The sequence below is a fragment of the Protopterus annectens genome, chromosome 11.part0 (genome assembly GCF_019279795.1).
Source record: "Protopterus annectens isolate FY-2018-M chromosome 11.part0, PAN1.0, whole genome shotgun sequence".
Lineage (NCBI taxonomy): Eukaryota > Metazoa > Chordata > Ceratodontiformes > Protopteridae > Protopterus > Protopterus annectens.
In genome coordinates, this window is record NC_056745.1 from 1,218,683,596 (window position 1) to 1,218,698,901 (window position 15,306).

The 15,306-nt window shown below is 41.5% G+C and overlaps 1 protein-coding gene across 1 annotated transcript in view; it reads left to right on the forward strand.

Annotated features, from left to right (window-relative positions):
* The first annotated feature begins 2,046 nt into the window (after positions 1-2,046).
* LOC122815047 (extracellular calcium-sensing receptor-like) overlaps positions 2,047-15,306 on the forward strand; it is a 270,860-nt gene continuing 257,600 nt past the window's right edge. The window contains exon 1 of the mRNA XM_044087294.1: positions 2,047-2,269. Coding sequence (XP_043943229.1) covers positions 2,047-2,269 — 223 coding nt within the window. The remainder of the gene's footprint in view (positions 2,270-15,306) is intronic.

Genomic DNA, 15,306 nt, shown 5'->3' on the forward strand with positions numbered 1-15,306 from the left:
GCTGGATTTACCCACGGTTGGCGTGGTTTGGTCCCGAGGGTGAAGCATGAGGGACCAAACAAAGCCAACCGTGGGTAAATCCAGCATTACCCACACCCAGAAGTGGTTATTATTATATTAATGACATTATTTAAGAAAAGAAATAATTACTTTTCTTAAATAATGGCATTGTATAATGCCTCTTTACTGCCCTTCCGCAGCTGTCTGGTATTCTGCGGCAGTTCTGATGTATTGCGCGCCTGCGCGGTACATCAGAACTGTGGGCAAAAGCAACGGAGAACGCAAGATCTCCACTGCTTTTTTTACTGTCTCGCTATGTTAAATGGGTTTAACATAGCGAGACAGCTTTAAAATAAGCAACGGATATCTCCGTTGCTTATTTTAAAGCTGTCTCGCTATGTTAAACCCATTTAATATAGCGAGACAGCTTTAAAAAAAAAGCAACGGAGATCGCAAGATCTCCGTTGCTTTTTACACACTGTCTCGCTATGTTAAAGGAGTTTAACATAGCGAGACAGCTTTAAAAAAAGCAACAGAGATCTCCGTTGCTTTTTTTAAACCTGTTTCACTATGTTAAACTCTTTTAACATAGCGTGACAGTGTTTTATACTAACGGAAAAAGTCCGGGCGACCGGACCTTTTTCCGTTACTATATTGAGGGATTTACAACGGGCACGCTGGTTGGGCTGGCCAATCAGCATGCACGTTTTAGGCGAGGCATTGTATAATTAAATTGTTTGCATGCACAGTGGATGCATACAGTTACAAAGAATTGAATTCTCAGCCATCCTGTCTGTGTATTATATATTTATTTTTTGTGTCTAGTTTCTGTTTCATCTCATACAGGGTTAAGGCATACAAAAATAAGTTTGTACTGTAAGCCACCATATATGGATGCAGAAAATGAGGTCATTATCCAGGCCTTACAATTCCATACAGCTTTTCTGTTAGGGAAAGGTAGAGGTAACCAATCTGCCAGAGACAGGAAATGACAGCAGGTGATTATTGATCATATTGCTGTCGGAGGGCATTGGAGAATCTACTCCCAGATACAACACCAGGCAACTGACATGATAACAACTGCCTATGGTAGGACTGCTGCTATTGCCCAGGAACAAGTGGCTATGGATGAGTGGTCCTGCTACAAACCACCGACTGAAAGTAAGGAATTCATCTCCACTGTCAGAGATCCAGATAGATTGGAAAAGGGCTCCTTCAGAATACTTGAAGTTGGTGCAGATAGGGACAGCAGACCCAATGTGTCACAAACAGACCTTTTAGGCATTCAAAAAGCAAGTGTCATTGTTATATCTTTATATGCTTACATCTAAGATGTCTCTAAATATGTATATATAGAGATATATATACATACACATACACATACACATACACGCACACATTTTATATATATATATATGGATTCACTTATAATGCCGAATTTCCAAAAGATCGAATTTCATATGGCCAAAACCATATGATCGAACTTTCGGAAACTCGACATCATAAAATAAATCCAAACAAACAAAGAAAAACCTTTCTCACCATTATAAATGACAATAACGTTTTTTATAAGAACCTTTTTAAATTGCACTTTTATTTGCATGATGCTTTCCTTTCCATTCCTCACATACAAGCACTTCTGGTTTGCAGGGTGCCAGCCTACCTACATACTGTAAGCAGACATTTGATTATTGTTAATACTGTATATAACGTAGGTTCAGGTTTACATGGCAGTTAAGTTTTTTGTAGCTTTATCATCTGTTAAGAAGTTTTACATACCTTTATTATAAGGAAATGTGTGATAAATTTTATTTTCCATTTTTTTTCTGATTGTTTGTGTTTATTGCTTTTTATCATAAGTGATACTGAGAGTGATAATGTGGAAATCCTACTACCTGATAGAGTATTGGTAGCCTCTGATGATGACGATGATGATTATGATGATAGTGGTGATGAAGAGGTACAGTCTGGGGGGGTGCGGAGGTTCAGTCTGACACTGAGTTTGTGACTCCCACATCCACTGCTCATGTTTCAGACACAGTCACTATGGCAACACATACCCATGACACAGAGACCTTTGATACAGGACAGGTTGAGGGTGACACAGCTGATCAGACTAGTGCTGTTACTCTGGAGGCAGAGACAGCTGGCTCTCCCAATAACCATCATGAGGGTGTTGTGCCATACAGGAGGGTTGGTAGGAATGCTCAAAGGAGGTCTGCTGTTCACTCTCTTCCTGAAGCTGGTGTGTCATTAGGTGTTGCCAGATGTATGTGAGGACCATAGTGGAGGTAAAGGTACATTTCACCCCAGACTTGGAAAGAGATAGTGTGACTACTAAATGTGTATTCTGATGTGAATGACTCATCTGTATGCACAACTCCTTAGAAATGATGAACAACACACTGGATTGAGCAGTTTCTGTGATGGAATGTCTGTTGAGGGAGGGTGGGCATACACATGGCCAGAGAGCTGCCATCTTTTGGTGTTAGCAGATGTGGCCATATAAGATCCTGCTCCCACAATGACAATGCATCTAATGCTCTATCAGTGATTGCTGCGCCCATACCCAGACGTGGTGGCCCATGGGGTGGGGGTTCTGGACATAGCTATGAGGAGAGCTCATCCAGCAGACATCACTCATGTGCATGTATACCCTGACTTCTAGCCAGGGCTGTGGAAGTAGCAGTGGAGCTCATGGCAGAGGTGGTTCTCATGGTCGTGGGCAATGACACTAAAATTAGTAGTCTACCATGCACGGCTCACACCTGTTCATGATGCAAGGATGTAGTTAGTGCTAGCACAGTGCTTGACTGTGTTCATACAGACCCACACACATTGAAAAAAATAATTCACTTGCCCATGCACACTATTGTTTCTGTTATGCATTGCATTACAGATGAGATATCACTGACATAACTGTACACCTCAAAGAAATTATGTGTTTATTGGCATATACATATTTTCATATGAGATTAATCGGTTACATAACTTTTTTTTACAGGTTCCACACTTAACCTTGTCATTACTACAGGTAACGTTTATGTCCTTTGGTGTTGTCTCTTTCTGATGCTAAAGGAGCACAGCCATTAAATGATTAAGTAAATGTTGTGGGGTCTAAAAGGCATCACTTTTCATCTGTGCATGAGCATGGGGTCTTAGGCTTTGAGCTAGAAAAACCTTTGTTTTACAGCCAGAACCAGGACATACTGTGCATGCCTCCATCTGCCAGCACCTTCTGCAGCTCGTGGATCTTCCACAGATGGTTTACTATCATATATACATACATATATACGTATATCATATATACATATATCGAGTACAATGCCCCATTCGGGATGTATCTCACCCGACATCTGCAGCAATTGGAGAGACCCCAAAAGTTCCTCACCAAAAGGATAAAGGGACTCCAAAATCTGTCATATGCTGCCAGATTGAAGAAACTCCAGCTCTATTCAGTCGCATACCGTCTGCTCAGAGGTGACATGTGCCTGACATACAAGGCCATGTCCAACCCGGAATTAATGGACATGCTCCACCTCAAAAAATCCAAATCCACCAAAACCACTAGAGCAAGCGACTTAAACCTTAGCACGGACATAAACAGGACGTGCTGGAGGGATAGATTTATCACTCAGAGACTCCCTATGCTGTGGAATAAAATCCCAGTCCATGTGAGGCAGAGTACCTCGCTGGCTCTGTTCAAGAGAAATCTTGACCTGTGGATGGGAGATCGTAGGTTTACCCCGGGAATCATCTCTGTGTCACTGCTGGACAGAGGCACAACAAACTAATGGGCACAGTATTTTTTCATATAAGGGGTGGCATAAGCCACAAAAATTTGGGCTAGGCTTATAAATGCCTTAGGGCAGATAGCCTAGTATAAACCTATGAACCTATGAACCTATATTTGAAAGTCAAAATAAATTCCTACCTTAAATATTGACTAAGAACTTTGAACTGGAATGTCGAGAAGGTCAGAATGTCACAAACACACTTCCTGTTGCAAATTACACCTTTCTCAATAACCGTAGACTGCAGTCTGACACTTCACATCATGTAATGTAATGATTTTACAGGGGTGCAAGCCCCCCTGCAGCCCCTGTGAGAGACTGTAACCCCACACTCCTTCCAAATTATATATTCCAACTCCAAGATTGCACTACAGTGGTGAAAAGGGTAAATTTCCCAATCCTGATTGTACAGTGTTCTCTAATTATAAAATTGATCTCATATGTGCGAATGCACTGTGCATTCACTGAACTGGAACTCGCACACATGAAAGTTCGGCAACACGGGATTTGGCCAACTGTAATTCAACATCCAATGGTCGCCAAACCTTCAACTGAAATTGTGATGGTTAACCCCCTCAGACTCCTCATCTGTACCTTTTGCTGCTGCTGGCTCATCATGTGTTCCAGTCCCTTGCTGATCTTATTGAAGGTGTTTCCTGAGAATTATATTGTGTGGCAATGCACAGGGCATAAGTATTTCGGCAGGGGTGTCTGGGTCATACTGGAGTACACCTCCTGATGTGTCTATACACCACAACCTTGATTTAAGCAAACCAAACACATGTGCTATGATATTTCTAGTTTGAGCATGCCCTTGAGGAATGTCACTCCTAGCAAACCTGGTGTACAGCTCACAAGTGTGCTATATAAGTGTGTCGTGGAAAATGCCTGGGTTACCTGCACAGACACTATAGATGATTGCTTGGTCATTACAGACAACATGACAATTTATAGAGTGGAAACCTTTTCTGTTGATGTACCTCCTTCCCTGTTCCTCAGGCAGGGCTTTGATTTTTATGGTTGTTCAATCTGTGTCACTGAACACTTCAAGGAAGTGTGCTTCTGCATATAAATCCTGTATGATTCTTGCGCTCTCCTGTGGTGTTTGTGTGAAACAGATATGACAGCCCTAATATATCCCCTGTGGGTCTCTGGAAAATTCCAGTAATGCTAAACTTACCCTTGTTTCCATTGGGATGGGTTCTCCATGATTTCCCTGTGTCCGGGGGGGGGGGGGGGTTCAGTAGAGGTGGCATATTTCCTCCAGTGAGTATCTGTCCACCCAGTATCTCTCAACAATTTCTGTTTCTTGCAGTCCATGATAAGTCAAATGGGGTCTAAATGTCCCTTTCTTCTTATCCAAGGTCTGACAGCAGCAATAGTAGCACCCTGATGTAAAGTCTGTTGCATATACTGCATAATAATAGCAGCAGTGACCCCTAAAGTATTTTTTTTTCTCCAGCTGTAATCATGCCTATATTCCAAAGAGTATTGGTGTGCAAGGCAAAGGCCTACACTGAGTGTACATGCTTGCTTTACAGCTTCCTGAATAGTTCTGCCATATTGCATTGGTTAATTAGCAAGTACTTTGACTAAGCATATTCTGCTGTTTCTTTGTTTGGTGGCTCTACATGACACTCCACACATCGTGCAGAGCCGCTTAATAAATACCAAATAGTGTGCCAAAATGATCACTACATGCAATAGGCAATTACATACTCATATTAGCATCCTACCTGGCCATAAACTGAATGTATAAAGCAAATCTGTATGCTTCTTCTCCAGCAAGTTTACCATATTCATAATATTGAATTTTCTTTTTGTCAATATTAATGTTAAACATACTGACGTCTTTTGATGTTTATAATTCTTACAATGTATTTGTTGCCTGGTTAAATATTATTTCTTCACCCTCAAAGAAATCACATATAAAAGACAATAAGCAAAAAATCAGGTTTAAACGAATGTTAAGTATGAGTTAAGTTGAGGGAGAAGTAAATGTTGCTTATATGCACTTTTAACTTCTATTCAATGAACCTGCCACTGCATTCATTGACTGAATATGGTACTAGTGCAATAACTAATTAGAACAATATATTTCTGTTCTTACATTCGTAAATCTTAATTACATTATAAAACTAAAAAGCTATACCAGTAACAGTAACTAAGTGAGGAAACGTAGGTGGCTTTTTCACAACATATAATAGAATATCAAATGTCCACACATCAAAGCTATAAATATAACAGCTATTCCAAAAAAAACCAGGTCTAGACGATAGGTAGTTTTAAACATCAAATAATATCAAGAGTTTTTACTTCATTTAGTCTAATGAATATACACAACCATTACATCTCTACTCTGTTTTCCTGTTTATCTCTGTTCTAATTATTTCAGCTATCTCTTTTCTAGTTTCCTGTCAATCCATTATTGAAATGTACATTGACTTTTCCCATATTGCTCTCATTTAAATCATCACATTAAGTCTCATTTACTTACCTCCCATGTTAACGCACTGCTAATACAAAAACACTCAACTGACCAAGGGCATTAATTGCCTCTACAAGACACACCTGAAATCATTACTAGGTTTACCACCCCTTCCAATCTTTAAATAAATTGTCTATTATATCTAGCAAAATATTACAATACTAAGTGGACCTTAAAGAAGTTCCTTCCATCTTTCTCTGTCAGCATCATCACATAACGCACATAGAAGAAAACAAGATTGTAGAACACTCCAGAGAACGGAATGTAAACACAGCAATATAAACACAGGGTCAAAGCAAATGAAATCTGGAGTGACCCCTGCAGAGTACCTAAGCAGGCAAAGAAAGTCCCTCTGAACTCCCTATGCAACAGACAAAATGTGGACAGCAACAAGAATGCAATAATTAGTAAACATTCTTACACGAGCTATAGTCTCTACATTGATGCAGCCTGCTTAGTTTCACTGCAACTTCTCATTGTTTGCTCTAGATATCCTATATGTATGTATAATTGGTTATGTGCTCTATACCTAGCATTGATTTGTGCAAATAATAACTTACAGTACTGGTTTTTAAGATATGTCTCTAGCTGCATTTATTGTAACTGGTTTTGTGATTAGTTTCTGTGACCCCTGCTGCAGTTGTATTACAAATTGTATGATTGCTCTTGCAGCACCTCCTTCCCCCTGTACTATGGCCTCTATCTTTACTGTTCTTGTGGGACAAAAGGTGTGGGTTTCTATTTGTAACTCTCTCTGCCTGTCTAATATTATAGTCAGGTGTCTCGCTGTTTGTTGGGATTCTAGGGGAAACTGCTATTTTCTCTATATCTTGTCCTTTCCCTGTTGTACGTCCCTCTAATATCCCCCCCTGCTTTCTAGTATTTTTCCCTAACTCTTATCTTCTGTCCTTTCATCCAGCCTAGTTTTTTTTCCTTCTGCTAGCCTCCTCTGTCTCTATACCTGCCTTACTCATAATTGTCTTGTCTCTTTATTTTACAGCTGTTCTACCCCTGGGTACTCCCTCTGTGCTTAGGTTAAGAATTGGAATCATAAACCACAACCAGCAGAAAGGAATATCTCCTCCTAGTACTGTGTGAAGACTCTGTTCTGTTCTACGCACCCTACTGTGCGCTTATCCCTTCACACAAGTGAATACTCAGTGTAATTTGCCTTTTTACCTAAGCGCATAACTGTGTTTTATTTTTTCTGCTTATTTATCCTGTGAGTCTGACTTCTTGCCTACACCGTGCTTGCAGCCGACCGCAGCCTGCCTCTCTCCCTCCACCCTTCAGATATTATTTTTATCTACCAAACGGATACAGTGGGTCACCATTCTGTATGATCCCTGTTGCAGGCATTTCTCCTGTCACCACTAGGTGGCGCCACATACCCAGGAATAAGCCTTTACCTACGGTATTTCTCTCCCAGAATTTTACTTTACGAATAGACCCTTTTTTACTCTTCTGATCTTCTGCTGTTTCTTCCTCTCCTTTTCTATTGCCCATGTTGCCTTACCACTTTTTGCTTTAAGATACGCTCTTTCTGCCCTACCCTATACTATAGCTGCTGTCTCTTTTGCTTACTGATTGTTTTTCCTCTCTAGCCTTTCACTTTCTGGGTCTACCCGCTGTGATTGCCCTGCAGGCTTAATCCGCTCCCTGACTCTACCCACAAATTCCACCCACCCCCACTACACCTACACTTATACCTCTTAGACCACACCCCTTCCCTTGTAGCCCTATCCTTAATCCCTTCTCATTATCCTATTACATACTTATCACATGTCACGTACATACCTTCATTAACTAACTCTCTCACTACATAAAGCCTACCTCCTCACCCTCTCTCATCCTATACTCTATCTCTTTACATTTGTTTCATCTCCACTCCTTATCATCTACACTTTATTTCTATCTTACACCTTACGATGGCCATTATTCCTATGTCCAAAAATAAAAGGTTACTACCCCTTTTCACTATTCTTCCTTTTCTATCTGTATCCTATGAACATCCCTGTATTTCTGAACTTCACCACCCCTCTCAGCATACTTTACTAATAACACAGCCATCCTCCTATAACCGTATAAACTTAACATCAATACCCTCCTACTTGCTTCCTAAGTATCACAGACTTGCTCATATTGCTTACTTCCAATCTAGAAAATCTCCATATATCTTCTCCAACGCTTTAAAGATTATAGTCAGACCTCATCTACACCTCCTAGTAGCTGGTGATATTCACCCCAACCCTGGCCCTAACAATTTAGATATCACTAACCCCCTCACCTTCATTCCCTCCACCTCTTACAACCAAGCAAGACCCTCTAACTCTCTCCTTATAGCACATCTGAATATACGTAGCATAAATAATAAAATAGCCTACCTTCATGCACTCCTAGATGTGCATTCTTTTGACATCCTATGCTTTACAGAAACTTGGCTAAAACCAACAACCCAGGATAACAAAATTACCTCACCTGGATATAATATTCTGAGAACAGATTGCACAACCAAAAAGGGTGGGGGTGTAGCCATCCTTTTCAAATCTGGGCTACAAGTCACTACTTTTGATATGCAGCTTCCTACTAGTATTAATGCTGAAATCCTTACAGCAAAGCTACAAATCAATACCTTTAAAGCCATTTATTTAATATGCTCCTACCTTCCTCCTGGAAATAACATCAATACCCTTGAAAATATCCTTAGCTGGCTCTCTGCTTACTTACCTCAAGAAACCATAGTTCTAGGTGACTTTAATATTGACTGGACTACCTGTATTTCACCTAACCCAACAACCCATATAAACCTATATGGCTTTTCCCAAATAATTACCTCCCCTACTAGAACCTAATAACATAAACCTAATAACAAAGAAAGCACCTTAGATTGGATCCTTGTTAACAACCATCCCTTGTCCTACAAAGCAGGCACCCTTCCAGATGACATTAGTGACCCCTCTCTAACCTTTGTATGTAGGCAAAAGATCAGCATTCCTAACTTATTTAGAACTACTCAATTTAATAAAAAGTTTAATCAAGAAAGCTTCCAAACCGAACTTAATGCATGTGATTGGTCACCTCTAAAATACCTACCACTAGAGGAAGCAGTGTTATATTTCAACACCAATTTCCTACAAATCTTAGACTATCATGCCCCTATTCGATCCATCAGCAACAGCAGAAAAACTGCTCCACGGCTTACAAATGAAACTAATCAAAAAATCACATTAAGAAATAAAATGTGGGCCAAATGGAGAACTACTAAAAATCCAATAGACCACCTAAAATTTAAGCAGCTGAGGAACTCTGCTAAAACTTCTGTACTTCTTGACAAGAAAAAACTTTTAGTTTCGACTCCAACAAACTCACTCACAAAAGTTCTGGTCAGGTATAAATAAGCTCTTACATCCAGGCCACTCCAAAACACCAACCCCAACAGGCTGCACCCATGACAATCCTAAACTTATTGCTAATGCCTTCAATACCTTGTTTACTGATGCAATCCAATCCCTAGCCAACTCTTTACCCCCTGTTACCACTAACCTGTCACCCACTATAACTAACTTGTCTCCCTCATTTCATCTACAACCTGTGCCTAGATCTCTTATCTGCACCCTTCTCCAAAGACTTAAACCAGGCACCCCTTCAGCTGACCTCCTACCAGCTGAATATCTGCAGAAATCAGCTAAAGTCATAGCCTATCCCATCTCCATACTTATAAACAGAACAATCACCGAAGGATCTATCCCATCTATCTGGAAAATCTCCCATATCATTCCTCTTCATAAGGGTGGTGACTCTACTGAACTCTCTAACTTTCACCCTATAGCCCTCCTCTCTCCACTAGCAAAAATAATGGAGAAGTGTATCCACTGACAGCTACTCGACCACCTTCTCCACAACAACTTACTTGCCAACTGTCAGCATGGCTTTAGACCATTCCATAGCACAACTTCTGCCCTTCTATCCTTTTCTGATTGCATCAACAAAAATCGTAATAAAAACTCCCTATCATCTGTACTCTTTATTGACCTCTCAAAGCCTTCGATATGGTTAACCATCACCTTCTTTTGTATATACTTAAATCTCTCTCACTTGATACACATGCACTACACTGATTTAAGTCCTACCTAGAAATTAGACAACAAGCTGTGCTCTGGGACAATGAACTTTCCACACACCTTCCTGTTTCCCTTGGTGTACCTCAGGGCTCTATCTTAGGCTCTTTCCTATTCTCCATTTTTATTAATGATGTAAATCTTACAATTCCTCAAGCCACCTGCATACAATATGCAGATGACTCTATGCTAATTTGCTCTGCTACTTGCTTACCAGAACTCCAATCCCTTACCCAGACAGTATTTAATAAAGTTGAAAGTTGGTTCCTACAATGCTGCCTTCTCCTGAACGCCAAAAAAAAACAAAATTATTGCTCTTCAATCCTACAATAAAGTCCTCTCCATTAGACCTTACAGTGACATCCAAAAATGGTAATGTAATATCTCCAGAACCAACCACCAAACTCTTAGGTGTGACAATAGACCATAATCTTACCTTTGACATACACATCAATACCACCATAAAATCAGTTAACAGAAAGCTAGGCACCCTTTACAGAATTAAACCCTACCTTACCCCCACAGCCAGAACTACTATTGCCCATGCCCATCTCATCTCCATGCTACTCTATGCTTCTCCCATTTATACCAATCTTTCAAAAAGCAATCTCAACAAACTGGCACTCACCTATAACAACATAGCTAGATTTGCCACAAACTCCCCATTCAGAACCCACCATTGTCAGAATCTAAAACAACTTGGATGGCTTGAACTCCAAAATCAACTATTATTTCAACAACTTACTATCACACACAAAATCTTATATCATCTTACTAATACTCCAAAATTAACTAGTCTTATCACCCCCTACAAAAATCTCTCGACCCTTCGCTCAGCCAATAGGTTACTAGTAACTATACATCAATCCAACAATAAGGCTGGGGACACATTATTCTCAAACACTGTAGGGAAATCTTGGAACCTGCTCCCCAGGGAACTTTCATCTCTCTCTTCTACATCTCTATTCAAAAAGCAACTTAAGGAATATCTCCTAACTCACTGGCTATGCCCTTGCACAAATCCTTACTAAAACTCTCCTCCTTCATTTTTATGGCTAGTTTTCCTAACACCACCATCTTATTTCCTATTAACCTCTGTGAATATGTGATTTTCAGCCTACTAAAGTTACTACTAACACTGCCTTTCCTTAATCTGCCACAGAGCTTACTCTTGCTTAGCAAGCTCTCTTCTGTATAAACATGACTCTTCCTTAGTCTTTTTGAATTATAGCGTCTATATAATTGTAAACTATATTGGTACTATGCTGCAATGTAATAATCTCGTTTTCTACTTGTAACTATGTACTGTGAGTTTAACTGTAGTGGAGCTTCTCTCCACGGGTCTCTACTGAAAATGGACATGAGTCCAGCTAGACTAGCCCAGTCAACAAATGTAAAATAAAAATAAAATAAAATAAAAATAAAATAGAAATGTTCCCAACTAACTCTCATGTAACATATAGATGCTCTTCGTGTTTCACTGTTGCAGTCATCACCTGTGGGTTATCCCTGTTGTGGTAGCCCTCGGCTGGCCCGAATACCAGAGTCAATGTTTTTTTGCATTAGCTGCAGTCGCTTGTAGTCTGACATCTTTCTTGCCATAGAGCCTGTAGCAGAAGCAATTCCCACGAGTGCCAGTCAGTCACTACCAGAAGTTGAATTTCAACGTCTAAAGCTAAGTAACCTGTTGGGGAACCTTTTTTCTTGCACTAACTGATGTCCGAAAAAGTTAACAATTGTCTCGCCTGTGGAAAGCTGATCCCAAACCGAGATGTTCATTCTTTCTGCTTCACTTGTTTAGGCCCAGACCATGACGTCCCCTGTTGCCGGTTCTGTGCCCTCTTTAATACGAGAAACATTCGGTGTAGAGCTCTTTTTGTAGACAGTTATGTTCGTGTTCCATCTTTGCATTTCGATATGGCATCCACCAGCCAACAATCTGTGGACTTTCTAAAAAAAACAAAGATAGAGACAGACCACACAAGGCTAAGCCTTCCAACAATACTACCACTAAGCAGGTCATCAGTTCTCCAGAATTTAGTGAGGTGCTTTCACAGCCCCTGATGCCAGAGTTTGATATCTATGCAGGCCTCTACTGAGACCCTTTTGGAGTCTGGTATGCTGCAGAAATCTTCTTCATCTTCCGAGCCTTTGGCTGTCTCTGCCTCGGTTGGGTCTGATGCTGCTACATAGGCACTGGCTTCTGAGGAGGCCATTCGCACTTTCGAATCTAGGCAAAAAATGACGTCTTCTCTTCCAACTACCATTTCTCTCAGACCAACAGATTCTCTCAGGTCTAGAAGCCAGGCCACTCCTAGGAAATCTGCTTCTAGCCACCGTCTTGCTACTACTCCACTGCCCCAAGCACAAATGCTGAAAATGGCGGAGGATCTCATCTTCCTTATCCGGGTAGTCAGGCCACAACTTCTAAAAGGAAAAGGCACCCTTCTCCAGAAATTATGACAGAACAGGATTCTGAGGAATCTGACTATTCAGTTTTTGAAGAGGAACAGCATCCCTTAACTGCTTATGAGGATTCAGATGCAGAGGAATCCATCCCTTCTGCCTCCCCTCCAGAGGACCTTTCCTTTGGGGAAACCCTTCACTCCCACAGGGAACATTTCCAATGGGAATCCCAGGACTTCCCACAGTCTAAGAAAAGACTTAGAGAGTTTCTGGGCCTGCCTCAGCACAGACCCCATGGCCATTCCCCCTATTTTAGAAGTGGTGGATGATGTTTTCCATGAATCCAGCTTAGCCCCTGATGCCCTACCTCCTGCTCCCAGTAAACCTGACAGGTGCTACAGAGTACCAGATTCTCACAAATACCTGTACAGAAATCCTGGTGCAGACCCAGAGGTCATTACACAGGACCTAAAGAAGCTAACACTAGTTCCGCCAAAAATTCTATTCCTTCTGACAAGGACTTCAGAGATCTGGACAGATGGGGTAAAAAAGTATACACCTCTGCAACCTTAGCTATCAGAGCACTCAGTTGTCAGTTCTATATGTTAAAATATCAACAACATAATTTGGAACTATTAAAACAAAAAATTGCTACTTTTCCTGACTGTGCCAATTCAAAAGAGTTAGCAGATTTACTGCACTCTGCTTGTCAAGTGGCCAAACACTCATTACAATGTGGATATGATGCCCTAGAAGCCTCTAGCAGGGCAGCAGCAACAGGATCTGTTATTAGGAGACATGCATGGCTGAAGGAACAACCTCTCCCTGATCATGTCAAGTCTAAACTTATTGATGCACCCCTAGATAAGGAGCGTGTGTTTGGGGAAAATGCAGATGTGCTTAAAAAGATGGAAGACAAAGCAAAATCTATACAAACAGTAAAAGACTTCATTCAGGTACAACCTCCCAGGTTCAGCAGGAACTTTCCCTCTAAGCACTGGCCCATCCCTGCACTTAGCAGACAGGGCCAAGGTAAGCCCTGAAGGTACAGACCATCCAGGCCCCTATCCCAGGGCCAGCAGAGAAGCAAACAATGGACCACTTCCGTCTCTAAGGCAGGGAGTTCTAAGCCATCCTTCTATGGCAAACACTCACAATGACTCCCCCTCCTCCCTCTGCCCTCCCTTCACTCATCAAAAACTAGGAGGAAGGATCTCCCTCTTCAAAGACAATTGGCTTTCAGTAACAAAGGACCAGTGGGTCTTAAAGATAAATTTTCAGGGATACAAATTCTCTTTCAGCGAACTCCCAATTCCAAGACGGTACCCGGACTTACCTCCAAAGCAGTGGGCAGAGGCATTGAAACAGGTACAAACTCTTATATCCCATGGGGCAGTAGAACCTGTACCCTCAGATCAAACAGGCAAAGGATTTTATTCCAGACTATTCCTTGTTCCCAGAAAAGAGGACACTTGGCACCCCATCCTGGATCTCTCCATTCTGAACACCTCAATGGTGGTCCCCAGATTCAAAATGCTAACTTTGCAGCAGCTGCTGCCTATGTTAATAAAGAATGCCCGCCTAGTGACCCTGGACCTAAAAGATGCCTACCTCTATATCCCCATCAGGGAATTGTGCAGGAAATTCCTGCATTTCAGAGCAGGCTCACAACACTTTCAGTTCACTGCACTGCCCTTTGGCTTATTTACTGCACCCAGAGTATTCACCAAATGCTTGGCCCCGGCCATAGCATTCTGCAGACAAAGAAATATACAGATTTACCCTTACCTGGATAACTGCCTCATTCAGGCAGAGTGCAAAGAAAAGCTGCTCCAAGACCTTCTCTTTGTCAAATCACTCCTAACTTCCCTAGGGCTCACCATCAGTGAGAAGAAATCAAAGCAAAACCCCACTAAGAAGATCATTTTCTTGGGAGCTCTGCTAGACAAAGAATCCCAAATGGGTTTTCTATCTCCAGAAAATCGGAGTTTTCTGCCTCTCTACTTTCCCAGCTGGCTTCCAGAAGTCACCTCACCGTGAGGAAGTTCCTGCAAGCCCTGGGATACATGGCATCTTGCATCCTTCTCAGTCCTCTGGCCAGGCTTCACATGAGAAAACTTCAGTGGTATCTAAAGAACCTTTGGTGCCAGCACTCTCAGTCCCTAGAGACCTCTCTCCCTCTGATCCCATGTATAAGGGCTGAGTTTCTCTGGTGGGCTGAGACCTGTACCAGGAACAGGGGTCTTCCCTTCATCCTCCACCCTACTGGCCAGACCATCACCACCAATGCCTCACACATTGCTTGGGGTGCTCACCTAGCAGGCAGGTGCACCCAAGATCTTTGGGATGCCCAGCAACTTTACTTGCACATCAATCAGAAAGAAATGATGGCAGTTCAAAAGGCTCTGACATCTTTCAAACCCCATCTCAGGCCAGATGTTCTTCTTATAAAAACAGACAACACCACAGTAATGTGGTATATCAACAAACGGGGGGGACC